The following is a 14,609-nucleotide window of genomic DNA, read 5'->3' on the forward strand; positions in this document are numbered from 1 at the left end:
GAACCTCACTGAGATTAAAAATCTCTTTTACAGGAGTGGCCAAGATCGGCAGCCCAGTTATACAAATATGCATATAATAATACAACAGATAATAAAATATAATTAAAAGTACAGCCTTAGAAGCACTTGCAAATCTCTAAATATGTCTCTAGTGCACACATAATTGCAGAGAGACACCAAAGGCTTTAGCCTAAATTTAATTTGAAGAGAGATTATGTCTTATTTAAAAGCAGTTTTAACTAAATTAGTTCTAGCAGGAGGTACATGGAGATTAGTAAGTCAGAGATAAGGTTGTAAAAACCCCAAAATTGCTTTGTATATCAAAAAAGTACAAATGTGTTTTCCTTCGAACAGCAAGAGAAACAAAACAACTCTATTATATAATGCACTTCCTGCTGTAATGACGTCACTAGAACCGTTTGTTGACTAACCCTCCGCCCACAAGAACACAGAAAATAGGGGGCGTGGTCTTGTTGCTCTCCCACGTGGAGAAGAGCGCGCATTCAGCACTTGCATCTCCCCGTTATGGTAAGAGGCGGAACCTTTCCGGGCAAAGTGTGCTAAGCTGCTGTCCAATCACAACACGTGAAGCGCTGGCCCAATCAGAACTCGTTACATATTTCTGAAGGAGGGACTTCATAGAACAAGGAAATCATCAGGCCGTTTTTAGGACAGAGGAAACTGGGGTGTACAGATAAGTTAATTTTGTGAAAAATACAGTTTTTTTACACGCGAAACATGAACTCATGTTACATTGCACACTGTAAACACAATCAAGGCTTCGAAAACACGCAAAGAACGGGACCTTTAATCCGCTTAGAAAAGCACCACGTTTTATTTTGTCATCATACTTGATCGTTCAACTATTGGTGTAACTGTATTTAAATACGGAAAACGTGGAGGTGTTTGGTCGCTTCTAACTTGATCTCTGTTTAGTACCATAGTGAATGAACTGTGCTTAGTGGGCTAAGCTAAAAGCTATCAGATCGTCACAGCGCGTCAGAGCGATTAAGTGCACGCACTGATGCGAAAGAGGTATGTATCAATTCGTTTTTAGTTAAGGGAATAACAGTTTAATATGAAGTATCCCTTTAAGATAAAAACATTGTAAACATTGACATGGTTGCTGTTTAATTGTTTGTATTGACAGTATGTGTATGTTTTTATTGTGTATATATTATTGTTTATGTTGACCTGCCAAAGGACTGCGGGTGAAAATTAGCTATGAGCTAAATCCGGTTCAATACATGAAATGGAAACATTTATGTTAAAAAGAAAGTCGCAGACACAAGCTTCTTCCTTGCGTGGAATGAAATAAATTTAATTGCAATGACTTAGCTTCCTCTTTAATTTTTGTTTTATTTAATTAATGTGTGAACTAAAATGTAATGCGTCATCAATTATGTTGCGCAGGTATTTATACTCTGATGTGATCAGTCTCCCTTGCAAAGTTCGAAGAGTTTCTAGAATTTGATTACCACATACATTTTGATTCATCAACATTTAAAACCAGCTTGAATAATATCAAGTCAAGAAAGATTTCTATACCCATCTCAAGACACACGTGAAAAATGAAAAATAAATGAACAATGTTTGTCCATTTATAATACAATAAGAAATAAATGACATTTACAGTATATGTTGTCACCAACCAAACACCATTTCACTGTTGCCAACAGATTTTTAAATAGGCCTATATAATCTTAATATACACAAAATATTTGTATATCTGATCGTCGACTTTCTGATAACATTTTAAAATAAAAACTATATCTTTCTAATATTATCTAATATTAAGCTGCTTAAACTGAACACATGGTGAATTCTGGCTAAAATGCAGTGTCATTATGTAAACTCATTAATTGGGTGAAGGCGCTCATTGGCGCCCCCTCCAGATGGTGACTGCCTAGTTACATGCCAAGAAACGCCATGATCAGCATAAAGTATTATGGCATTTGCATTTTATTGCATGCATTGCTAACATTTTCACGATTTCACGAAAATATTTAATATCATATAAGAGCTCATCACTTTAAGATTTCAGGAGAGCATGAATTCATTCATTAATTAGTATTCCCAGATTTGCTGCATGGAAAACAAAAAACAACTCTGCAAAAAACAAAACAAATGCAATTAAAAGTCTAATCCTGATTCTCAGATTATACTCATTTAAATCCAACCCACCTAAATCACTCTGATTAACAAATCAGCCTTAAGAGTTAAAGTGAACAGAAGAATATCCGTACTGTGTGTATGCAGGGTGGTTTAAATGATTACTATGATGATTCTGTTTAAATATGTTGGCAACACATGAAACACATGTGTGTGTGTCATATTTAGATTGGTGTCCAGAATACAGAATCTGATTGTTTGTGTTACAGTCCTGTAATATAAAACTTTAAATCCTTTCTCATTCAAGACATTGACATCACTGTCAAAGGATTAAAGTTCAGGGAGGTCAATGTGTTCAGATCAGTGTCTCTGCTTACATAATGAAATCAGCACAGCTAATCTGAGGCTGTGATTCTGCAAACTCCATCAAGGTGTTAACATGTCCTTCAAGAGCTCAGAAGAGCTTCATGGATGCAGCAAATAGATCGGTCAGATCTTCTTCAGTGTGAACTCGAGGAGACAATTTAGTTACCCGCTCCTGTGAAAAATACACAAAAACAAACTCCGTGGATCACTCTGATATAGTTTTAACACATAAAATAGTATTTTATAAAATTATAATTTTGTTCATTTAATTATTAAAAGGAATTTATGTATTGTTATATGCTTTGGAGTGTTGAATTTTAAGCCGGGGCTATAAAACATGCATAAGTACCATATTTACCATATATAAGTACCATATATAAACATTAATGATGCAGCTAATGATGCAATAGATTGCATAATTTTACTTCATACACTTTCATGTTGGAGGGACAATTGGTGGATTTCCTAAATAAATTGCTAAATAATAAGTTACACTTTATTCGGTAACTAATAATCGCAATTAATCGCATCCAAAATAAAAGTTTGTGTTTACAATAATGTATGTGTGTGATATGTATGAATATTTATGTATATTTGAATACACACACATACATGTATATATTTAAGGAATAGTTACATGTATATACTGTAACTACACTCACCTAAAGGATTATTAGGAAAACCATACTAATACTGTGTTTGACCCTAAGAAACTAATTTGAAATTATTCAAGCTTTGTGACATGGTGCATTATCCTGCTGGAAGTAGCCATCAGAGGATAGGTACATGGTGGTCTCCAAATATATTTTCTTAAATATTCACATGCATGTACATACACATGTATAAACAATAACAACCCTTGTGTTTGTATAAAACAACCCTTTTATTTTGGATGCGATTAATCACGATTAAACATTTGACCGCACTAATCCAAAACCTAATACTACCATAACCCTATAATAAGTGCATATAGCTAATATTACTCGGTACTTAAATATGTAAGTACACTGTAACAATGACACCTTAAAATAAAATGTAACCCTTTATTGCAATGTGTCCTTGATACAGTGTAATTGTACATTTAAGTTCAGAGTAACATTAATTAACAATGTGCATTTACTATAGGGTTAGTATTTGGTTTAATTGCACATATATGCAGAATTTACTGTTATTACTATAGTAGGTACATGTGACATATGTAAAAAGGACAATATAAAGTAAAATGTTGCCTAATTATAATAATTATGAACAGTTGCTTTAGCTGAAGGAACTCAGCCCTTTAAGCTGCCATATAGGGTGATTTTTAATGGAGCAAAAGGTGAGCTTTAAGCAAAAATAGATCTGTACCACAGTACAGGGATATGACATGATTGATTGACCTGAGGGATGGTCCCCTTCACCAAAGATGGAATGTCCTCTTTAGTGTAACCAATTGCAGACAAGCCATCCTCCACTTCCAGGTCATAAAGAATCGTTCTGAGAGTGTCCGCCAACACACGCCCAGCATCATCTTTCTTGACGTTACTTACATCAGTACCTTTGAAACACATACACAATCTGTAATAGAAACCTCCATCCATGATCAATTAAATCATACAGTATTCTTAAAAGCAGCATTTTCTATAAAAGCATCCAACATTTTTAGAGTGAATAACATATAATAAATACACCCCATATCTGTTTTACATAATAAACATTTAACTTGCAACCCAAAATACTAAATTTCTTTAACAATTTTTTAAATATTTAAAATCTGTATAGCTACTGTCAAATTACTGCGTCAATATTTGACAAATTTCAGATTATATGTATGTGTACTATGTGTATTACCTAGTATTTGTGCTGCCTCCAGGTGGCGCTCAGGACACATGTTTGCAGTGAAGGCAAATACAGCGGGTGAAGTCAGAACTACAGAGAGCCCGTGAGGCTGAAAGATAAAGGCACAGTTAAAGGGTTACTTCAGCGATTAGCATATGGCTTTGTATCAGAAATCCTGTAGTATATTCAAATGATTGTGCTTTCCCCCCTCATATCCCCCTGAGACAAGAGATTATTGCATTTTATTTCTGGAAAAATTCCAGAAAGTCTGGCCAAAGGCTAAAGACTACAGCCAGCAGAGGGAGCCATTTCCGCATGTTTTAAACCCGCACATGGGGGATGGGAGATCACACTCAGAGCTTAGCTCGCAGCTACAGGCACTCATTTAAACAGAGCTATGGTGAGCAATGCAAGTCTTTTAACTTGTCAGATCAATTTCTATGAAAGTTAAGCTTGCAAAGGCATGAACTGAAACACGCCAGACTGAACTCGTGTTGTGAATGTATGCCACGAGTGTAGTCGCGATTACCTCAGCTCTCTTCATGAGAGCTCAATAATCTCACTCCTGCAGTTAGTGCTCAGTGCTGTGATACTCTCACGGTGACTCACTCATTATATTGAACAGACACGTTCAGTTTTTAATTATAGTGTCTTCTCCAAATCAGTCACAGTAATCCAGTAGGTGGCTTTGGGAATGGCTTCACAGGGCAGCGAAGCATTCTGGGAATTGTAGTCTTTCATCCCCATAAGACAAAAAAACATTTTCTGTCTTTTCTCAGTCTAGAAGGCACTAAATTCAAAAATAATTTCACATTTCTACTACATTGATGACCTAGTTTAAATACAGATTCATCATCCCAGTGCTAAAGTACTCCTTTAAACTACAAATGAAAAACAATGGCATTCTGTCTTAATAGTGCATTGAGATCCAATCAATATTGGAACTAGTGTTAGTACTAGAATTAGTATTATTATGTATTACAGAATATATAATGTGTGATATTGTGGGTATTAAGCTAGAAACACACTAATCATTAAAAAGTTTGGGTCAAGTTTTTTTAATGTTTTTGAAAGAAGTCTCTAGTGCTCACTATGGCTGCACTTATTTAATAAAAAATACAACAATATTGTAAAATATAAGTTAAATGTTTTATGTTTTAATATATTTTAAAATGAAATGTATACTTATGATGGCAATACTCAATTTTCAGCAGCCATAATTTCAGAAATCATTCTGATTTGGTGCTCAAGAATAACTTATTATTATTTCCTAATTGTATTGTATCTTGTTTCTTTTTATTTTGGAAATAGTGATACATGCACTATATCGCCAAAAGTATTGGGCCACCTCTCCAAATCATTGATTTCAGGTGTTAAAATAATTTAATGCCCACAGGTATATAAAATCAAGCACCTAGGCATGCAGACGCTTCTACAAATATTTGTGAAAGAATGGGTCGCTCTCAGGAGCTCTGTGAATTGAAATGTAACGTGATAAGTTGCCACCTGTGCAATAAGTCCATTAATGACATTTTCTCGCTACTAAATATTCCACTGTCAACCGTTAGAGGTATTATATCAAAATGGAAGCAATTGGGAACAACACCAACTCAGTCACAAAGTAGTAGGCCGCGTAAAATCACAGAGCAGGGTCAGCGCATGCTGAGGTGCACAAGTCACAAACTTTCTGCAGTCAATAGCTGCAGACCTCCAACTTTGTGTGACCTTCAAATTAGCTAAAGAACAGTGTAGAGAGCTTCATGGAATAGGTTTCCGAGGCCGAGCCGTTGCATCCAAGGCTTACATAACCAAGTGCAATGCAAAGCGTCAGATGCAGTGGTGTAAAGCACGCTGCCACTGGACTCTAGAGCAGTGGAGACGTGTTCTCTGGAGTAATGAATCATGCTTCTCTGTCTGGCAATCCGATGGACGAGTCTGGGTTTGGTGGTTGCCAAGAGAACCAGTGCACAAAGGTCCATAAAGACATGGATGAGTCAGTTTGGTGTGGAGGAACTTGACTGGCCTGCACAGAGTCCTGACCTCAACCTGTTAGAGCAGCTTTGGGATGAATTAGAGAGGAGACTGCGAGCCAGACCTTCTCGTCCAACGTGGAAAAAAAATTGCTTGGTCAAAAATTCCCATAAACACACTCCTAAACCTTGTGGAAAGCCTTCCTAGTGGACTTGAAGCTGTTATAGCAGCAAAGGGTGGGCCAACTCCATATTAAAGGTGCTCTAAGCGATCCTGGGTAGAGTAATATTTTGTTGATGTTCAAAGTGTTGTCAAACAAAACTGAGGCTAGCTAGACCCCCCTCCCCTCCTCCTCTCCCTCCCCTCTGTGCTTCCTGAAACAGTCATGGTGTTCTTTCTCCTTTTCACTTTTCATTGCAAGTTGTTCATCAGAACATTGTCTCTTTGGTCGTGTGTCGGCCATGTAAAAAATAATTTAATTCGAACTTCCCTCTTTATGCTTCTCTCTTCTACACATTCCCCCTTCATATGCACGTGCAATAACCCTAAAACTCCACCCCCACATTTTTCTTGTTGGTTATTGGCTAGAGCACTGTTTATTATGTTTCGTTGTCCAGACTGCCCAAGTTTGTTTTTAGTTGCCTTTTGTGGAGCTTTTGTCGACTACAGAGACCACGTTTTTTTACAGTGTGTTCAGGGGACAGGCAGCTGGTGGATTGTGAGGAGATATTTTTTCTGTATATGACATAAAACCTGGTCTAAAAAAGTATATGTATATGTTTTATGTATATGTATATGTTTTGGCCTAAAAAAAACGTGTGACATCGCTTATACCACCTTTAAACCCTACGGATTAAGAATGGGATGTCATTAAAGTTCATGTGAATGTAAAAGCAGGCATCTCAAAACTTTTGGCAATATAGTGTATTGACAGGATTCTTTGATGAATGGAAAATTCCAAATAACAATACTTATTTGAAATAGAAATAATTTGTAACATAATAAATGTCTTAACTGTAACATTATCAGTGTAACATTATCAGTGTATTTAATCATGACTAAATAAAATAAATTCTTTAAAAAATTATACTGACCCCAAACTTTTGAATGTAGTGCACTTTATATTTACCACTATAGGATGTTCCACATTGTAGCCTTTAGCCCTGTGAGTTTTGACATTTCCGGCAATAGGATATGACATTCCATGACTTGAACATAAAAAGAACAATCAACAAAGCATTATCAGATCATTTAAAAAAAATAAAAAACAGAACTGTTGGAAGCACATCATTGTACATATGATTTTCCTCTGTATACAACATTTAAATGAACGTTGTGTTATCATAAAAGTGGGATAGTTAAAAAGGTTAAATGTTTGTCACTAACTATCAATTACTAACTTTTAACAATGACTTTCTTTAAACTCTCACAGCAATAAATTCATTCCACCTGTGATGTCTGTTATGATATGTGCAAATATGAAAAATGATGGCAGTGCAGCACTAGTATTTCCATTAGCAGTCTCTTAAGTATGCTGTGATTCAATGCTGCCAAACTCACCTTTTGGTGTTAATTTAATGTTAGTTCTATTTAATTACCATAAATGGACTCCTGCATTGCCAAAGCCAATGCCGGCAAACACACTGGCCAGGTGCATACTGGAGCGAGCCTCCACATCTCCGGCATCACACACCGCCCTACAACACAAATACATCTTCTTTTCTTGCCAATATTACATTTAAATATAATAGCTTTAAAATGTAACAAATTTGATTATATACCAATTTTTTTGAGAACCAAATATTCAATAAACAACAAATAATCAATCAAATAATAAATTATCTCACTCAACATACCTTTTCAAATATTTGGCAACAATCCTGAGAGCGTGTCTTGCCCAGACATCACTGATTGGATTGCTGCCCTGGTAAGCGGGGCGACTTATGGGGTTGGATGGGCAGGGACTTCTCAGGTTATATGGTAAAGCAGTGAATGACTCTAGTGCATGACTGAAAAGAGAAACATTTAAACAAACACAATTAATATAATAATCTAAACATAAAATTTCTTTAAAGAAGCTGATATTTTTATTCAGCAAGTAAATATGTGACCCTGGACCACATAAGGATACATTTTTTGAAATTGAGATTTATACATTATCTGAAAGCTAAATAAATAAGATTCCATTGATGTATAATAGGATAGGACAATATTTGGTTGAGAAACAACTATTTGAAAAACTGGAATCTGAAAGTGTAAAAAAATCTAAATATTGAGAAAATAACCTTTAAAGTTCTCCAAATAAAGTCCTTAGCAAGGCATATTACTACTAATAATATTTTTTATATACATTTATAGTAGAAAATTTACAAAATATATTAATGAATCATGATCTTTACTTAATATCCTAATGATTTTAATATCCTAATGATTTTTGGTATAAAATCATATAGTATCATTTTGACCCATTCAACGTATTGTTGGCTATTGCCACAAATATACCCGTGCGACTTATGATTGGTTTTGTGGTCCAGGGTCACATATAAACTAAAATCAATAGTAATAGTAAAGACCCTTAAAATGTTACAAAAGACTGGGGAAAAAATTATGTTTCCATAGACATAGAAGCAGCACGGCTATTTTAATAATAATAACAAATGTCTCGAGCAGCAAATCATCATATTAAAATGGTTTCTGAAGGATCATGTGACATTGAAGACTGGATAACTGTAATAATTCCGAAACTCCAACTTTGTCGTCACATGAATAAATTATATTAATATAAAAAAAAATATTTCCATTTAGTCACAAAATTAAAAGCACCAATTAGGAAGATAATAAATCAGGTTTGCACAAAATGAGCATATCCAATTCAGTGCTTTATGTCAGTTTACTTACATTTTATGCTGTACACTAAATAAATGAATCTTTAATAGATTGCCTTGGTTTGAATATGGTTAATAAATAAAGTGTACATGTAAAAAACACACCAGAGCACGTCAAACCCACTGTTAGCTGCCACTCTGGATGGCATGTGAAGAGTATGTAAGGGATCCACCATCCCCAAAGTAGGCTTTAAGGCTCGATTTGCAATACCTGAAAAGACACACACACATAAAAGTGCTAAACTTACATAAACACGGCACAAAGAAATCAACGTCTAAACCTCTCTACCATTACATCATAACTATTTAACCATTATCTCATCTTAAACCTCAATACTCAACCTTTAAGTATTCAGTATGTGCATTCTGAGAACGGAGACAAAATGTAAATGAGTAAAATGTTTCTGCAAACCAGTTTTGGCCTTCATGTCCTCAAAGTCAAAGATCGCCACTCCTGTGGTTTCACTCCCTGTTCCAGCCGTAGTAGGAACTTATAGACACACAAATTAAATAAATAAATAAAAATAACATGTAAGATTAATGTATCAGCATATCAGTGTTACTTTTAAAGTGTTAGTTCACCCAAAAATGAAAATTTTGTCATTATTTACCCTCATGTCGTTCAAAACCCGTAAGACTTTTGTTCATCTTTGGAACACAAATTAAGATTTTTTTTAAGCTCCCCTTCCCCCATAGACTGCAACGTTACACTTTCACGCCCCGGGAAATAAGTAAAAACATGTTAAAATTGTCCATCTGACTACAGTGAATCAACCTCAATTTTATAAAGGCAATGAGAATACTTTTTTGTGGCCAAAAAAACAAAGGTAACTTTATTCAACAATTTCTTCTCTTCCGTGTCAGTCTCTGGCGCTGTTCACATAAGCACCATTACGCATGCTTGTGGTGCTGACTGCTGACGCAGGAGTTGGCCAATAATGAGCTAATATTCTGAAGTAGGACCCTGTAGCGCTGCACTGTGTTTACAATATGAAGAACGTCAGAGACTTATTAATGACAGAAATTTCATTTTTGGTTGAACTAACCTTTTATGTAAAATAGAAGGTTGGTCTGTGGTCAATGTTTGGTCTCTTGAGCTGTGGTCTCTGCACATGCAAAATGGTCACCATTTAAAAAGAAAGAGACAAAAAGGAAGAAACAGTAATTAATATAAGAGTTTGTCTCTGTGCAAGTGTGCATGTCTTTGTACCAGCAATTAGAGGCTTTAGAGTGGCTGTGAGGGGTTTTCCTTTTCCAATTGGTGCATTGACAAAGTCTAGAAATTCTGAGGCTGGATGAGATGCATAGAGATTGGCTGCTTTACAGGTGTCAATCACAGAGCCCCCGCCTACAGCAACATACACATCAAAATGTCCTTTTTTGGCAAATTCAATCGCTGCTTTAAAGCTGAAAAGAGAAATAGAAGTTGCTTTCACACACTTCTGTTTATAATCAGAAACACTTACATGATCATCAGCCAAAGCCGACAATAATCAGTCACTTTTTTTGTAACCTTTTGTCAGTTGGTTCTACTCGCACGTCCTCGTAGATCTTGTATTTGACTCCATGTTTTGCCAGTGAGTCCAGCACTGCTGCAACCGGCGACAGCTGAGACAGGGTTCTATCTGTCATCAGACACACATTTTGTGCTCCCATGTTCTGCAAATCCTGGTCAAATCAGCCAAAACAGCACAAATACAAAACTGAACTGACATGAAGTGAAGTGAAGTGAAGTGAAGTGAAGTGAAGTGAAGTGAAGTGAAGTGAAGTGACTATAAGATAAAGAGCAATAAGATCAACAATACTGAAACATAATCAGTTCAATGTTTACAAATGGTGCTCATAAAAATACACAGACAACATGAGTGTGTGAGTAAGTTATGATACAACTGTAATTTTGGGTGAAAAAAATTATGGTCCTTTACCATGCCAATTTCTCTGGTAACTCCTGCTCCAAATCTGATATTTGAACAAGCCATCTTAAACATAACAAAAAAAAAAAAAAAAAAAAGGAAATGATTAACTGCGATAATAATCAACATTTCTATTTCTATTATTATAATAACGACCTATGATTTTATGACATAATTCCTGGATATTCACAGACTCGCGATTATAAACACGACACCCCTTTGCTTGACTGACTGACATTAAGAGAAGTATTTCACTGTTAATAACTGTAAATGATTTAACACTGTTTAAACAAGTGGTGAAACTATGTTCCACAGTGCATAACTATTGAATAAAATTGCATGCATGTTGTGCGCTTACTTCAAATGCATAGTCTGTTTTCCCTTCACATATATGAGCCTCACCTGCGGAAACTTCACACATAAAACACACTCACATATTGAAAAGTTCATTTATTCAGAGAAAAATCACTGAAATATCTTACCTCGGTTATAAGAGTGGGAATATGCTTGAGAATGAACAGGACACCTGCACCTATAAAACACATGGCATGCAAAAAATACTGCTCATATATCAGTTATCTATATTATATATATAAACAAAAGGGAGGTGATTGGCTGGGGGAGAAGAACACTAATTCTTCTGTGTTCTACATAAGAAAAAACGTCTGCCGGTCTGGAACAACTAGTGTGACTAAATTACGGTGACCTATCGCTTTAAGGGTTTGTTTATAACTCTAAGGACATTGGGTAGAGACAACATGTTTAGCCCATCCACAAATAGAAATATGAAAATGACTAAAAACACACTTTAATACCAATAACAATATGAACTGAACTCTGAAATATTTAAACTTACGCCGCGCTCGCGAGCTGCCGCATCAGATGTGCGACTCTCTCACCGCCTGCCATGATTTCTGCCTTGTGCCCTCTAGCACGCGCCCTCGGACACGACTTACGGCGCGTGTCCGTCCGCCACCTGCTGACAGATATGCGCTCATGGCTGAGGCGGAAACGACTGTGTGTAGGCCTTTCTATCTGTTCATGTATTTATAGCCATGACTTTTTTCTCAGGGTAGGTATTAGTTTCTGAAAAGGTAGCCAGCATACCTTAAAACGCTGAACATTTCTACCTTTATTGCACCCCCAGGGGCAATATGACCCACCCCTTTAAAAAAAAAAAAATCCTTACCATAAATTACACAAAATCTCATCTCCGCAGCTTTTATGAATGGATACACTATTTTTAATTTTATCATTTCATCTGAATATCACCAAATGTGTGAACATTAATGTTTTTATATTTGTGGAGTAAAAGTTATAGCTTTTATTTTGAAGTAAAAAGATAAAATTAGACCCTTGGGGTAAGATGAGCCCATGGAAAGCAGGACCCAAGTAGCATAGTGTTATTATTTTAAACTGTAATAATTATTGTAATTAATGGGGTTATTATTTAGCATTTCCATGAATCATATGTACATTTCAGACATATTTGCTTTCATTAAAACCTGTAAGTTAGTTGAGTGAAATCATAAAATTTGCATTCAGTATTGATATTATGACATATCTTCAATTAAAAATATGGGCACTTAAGTTAATATTCATATTAAATAAGTCTTAGAATAATTGTATCTGTTATCTGTTCTGTTCATCTGTTATTAATATAATGTTAGTCATCTGTTATTCAATTATTATTGACTAAATTGTCCAAAAAAAAGCACAAAAAAGTGTATTTAGTTTTTTTTGTTTTTATTTTACATTAATGAAACTCATACATACAAATAAATAAGAATTAAATAAAGTTTATCCGTGGGGTGGAGGGGGGGGGCTTAACTTATCCCAGTAGGGGCCATCTTACCCCTATTTTAATATTTGACTGCTATAGCTATATTTTAACATTTTGTGCTACAACTAAATTAGCAAATGTTTCTTTTTATTTCATATAATAACACATTGGCTGATGCATCATCATCCTGCACAGGTTAAACATATATATCTAAATAGGTTACAGTGTATAAGTAAATGGGGTCTCCCCATACCTTTTTACACAATTATGGGGCATATCGTGGCAGTATGAATTGTCACAATGGGAGAAAACTGCCTAATTCAGGGTTTTTTACGATATAAAACAACAACAATTAAATAAATTATGATATACTTTATAAAGTATGAATTACTTTTTTGTTATTCTCCCTATATTAGATTATATATAGTCACTGCCAGTGTTTATACAACAATGTTAAACCGTTTACAGTGGAGCGGCTGTTTGTGTTTTACTGAATTTATCAGAGAACTTTTTCTAACAAATTAATCACTTTGAGATTAATTATGAGGTTATTATAGCCTAATTATACCAGAATAAAAATAATTAGGAACACACAAAAAAAAACGTATACTTTTTTATCTAAATAAGGGCAACTAATTAATTAATTTACACAAGACTAATACAAATTTTAAAAGAATTCTAAACACTTGTCTTTTTTTGACAATGGCGTAAATTGTTTGACGTAGATGCTGCCCTCCCCTCGGCGTCAGCATCTCAATCTGTTGAATCTGATGGAGTCATTAACACGAATTAAGAAAGACAGGTAAATTCAGAGGAGAATGACACTTGATTCAATCTACAGCTTGACACTAAAAACAGTGCCAATTGTTCCGTTACTCGTTCTGTCTTCTCAGGAATAACGTAATAAATAAACCCCAGCGATGCTCGCGCTACACCGACAACAGACTTTCAAACATCCGGAGAACATCTGAGGTGAGCATGAACTCAACAAATGCCTTTTACGAATCTAACTTTAGCTATTCTAATGTGTGTGTTAAGTTACATCAGAATGTTTTATATTTAAAATGTAAAATTCTGAGATATCCTCTTTCGTTTTTAAGTCAGAAATTATCAAGGCTATACCGGCATGGGCTATACATTTTGAAAAAAGTTAAAATAATGCCGTCTCAAACAATACTGCCTACTGTATTATGTTTATTCAGAATCCCTGCAATTTCCCTCAATGAAGCTGCACGTGCTACTCGCCGGGGTGTCTCTCGGAGTCTTCGTCTCGCTGTCCGAGTCCGCTCCCAGACACACGGACAAGCAGCTGCCGGTTATGATGCGTTTAGGAGAGGAGTACTTCATCAGGCTGGACAACGCCGCTCACAGCCCGCGCGCGCCCGACCGGAGATCCCCTTCCGGCACCGACGCACTTCAGCTGCAGCTCACGCAGCGGCTGTTAAGAGGTATGGTCGGTAACGGGATCATGAACAGCTTCGTGAAACGCGAGAGCCGGTCCGATCCGGCAATCTCGCTGGATCTGACGTTTCACCTGTTGCGCGAGGTGCTGCAGATGGCGCGAGATGAACAACTGGCCCAGCGCGCGAGCAACAACCGCAAAATTATGGACTCTTTAGGAAAATAATAATAAATAAATAAAAATACACAAATGTTTAAATTCTATTTCTTTCGGAATATATGACATGTTCACGGTTTACACTTGTGAATACTTTGTGTTTATTTTATTTTATTCCGTTTGGCCTGCGCCTCTTTAAATGT

At 35.8% G+C, this 14,609-nt stretch overlaps 2 protein-coding genes across 3 annotated transcripts; one reads left to right on the forward strand and one right to left on the reverse strand.

The window, feature by feature from the left end:
- Window positions 1-1,235: 1,235 nt before the first annotated feature.
- On the reverse strand, window positions 1,236-14,229 carry adhfe1 (alcohol dehydrogenase iron containing 1). 2 transcript variants are annotated; one of them, XM_067452514.1, is made up of 15 exons: window positions 14,094-14,229; window positions 11,922-12,041; window positions 11,548-11,597; window positions 11,424-11,467; window positions 11,078-11,131; window positions 10,666-10,820; window positions 10,363-10,559; window positions 9,565-9,642; window positions 9,258-9,363; window positions 8,124-8,276; window positions 7,866-7,964; window positions 7,397-7,475; window positions 4,309-4,405; window positions 3,858-4,015; window positions 1,236-2,650 (listed from the first exon to the last, which is right to left on the reverse strand). In XM_067452514.1, exons 2-15 carry the CDS (start codon window positions 11,972-11,974, stop codon window positions 2,567-2,569), a joined length of 1,407 nt encoding a protein of 468 aa, XP_067308615.1. In that variant the 5' UTR covers window positions 11,975-12,041; window positions 14,094-14,229; the 3' UTR covers window positions 1,236-2,566. The 2 variants fall into 2 exon arrangements, with proteins under 2 accessions (XP_067308615.1, XP_067308614.1); XM_067452513.1 differs by having other exon boundaries at window positions 1,237-2,650; window positions 11,424-11,476.
- Window positions 12,888-14,527, forward strand: LOC137089067 (corticoliberin). Its single transcript, XM_067452517.1, has 3 exons — window positions 12,888-13,650; window positions 13,742-13,820; window positions 14,051-14,527. Exon 3 carries the CDS (start codon window positions 14,071-14,073, stop codon window positions 14,473-14,475), a length of 405 nt encoding a protein of 134 aa, XP_067308618.1. The 5' UTR covers window positions 12,888-13,650; window positions 13,742-13,820; window positions 14,051-14,070; the 3' UTR covers window positions 14,476-14,527.
- Window positions 14,528-14,609: the final 82 nt, after the last annotated feature.

The sequence above is a fragment of the Pseudorasbora parva genome, chromosome 9, assembly GCF_024679245.1.
Source record: "Pseudorasbora parva isolate DD20220531a chromosome 9, ASM2467924v1, whole genome shotgun sequence".
Taxonomy (NCBI): Eukaryota; Metazoa; Chordata; class Actinopteri; order Cypriniformes; family Gobionidae; genus Pseudorasbora; species Pseudorasbora parva.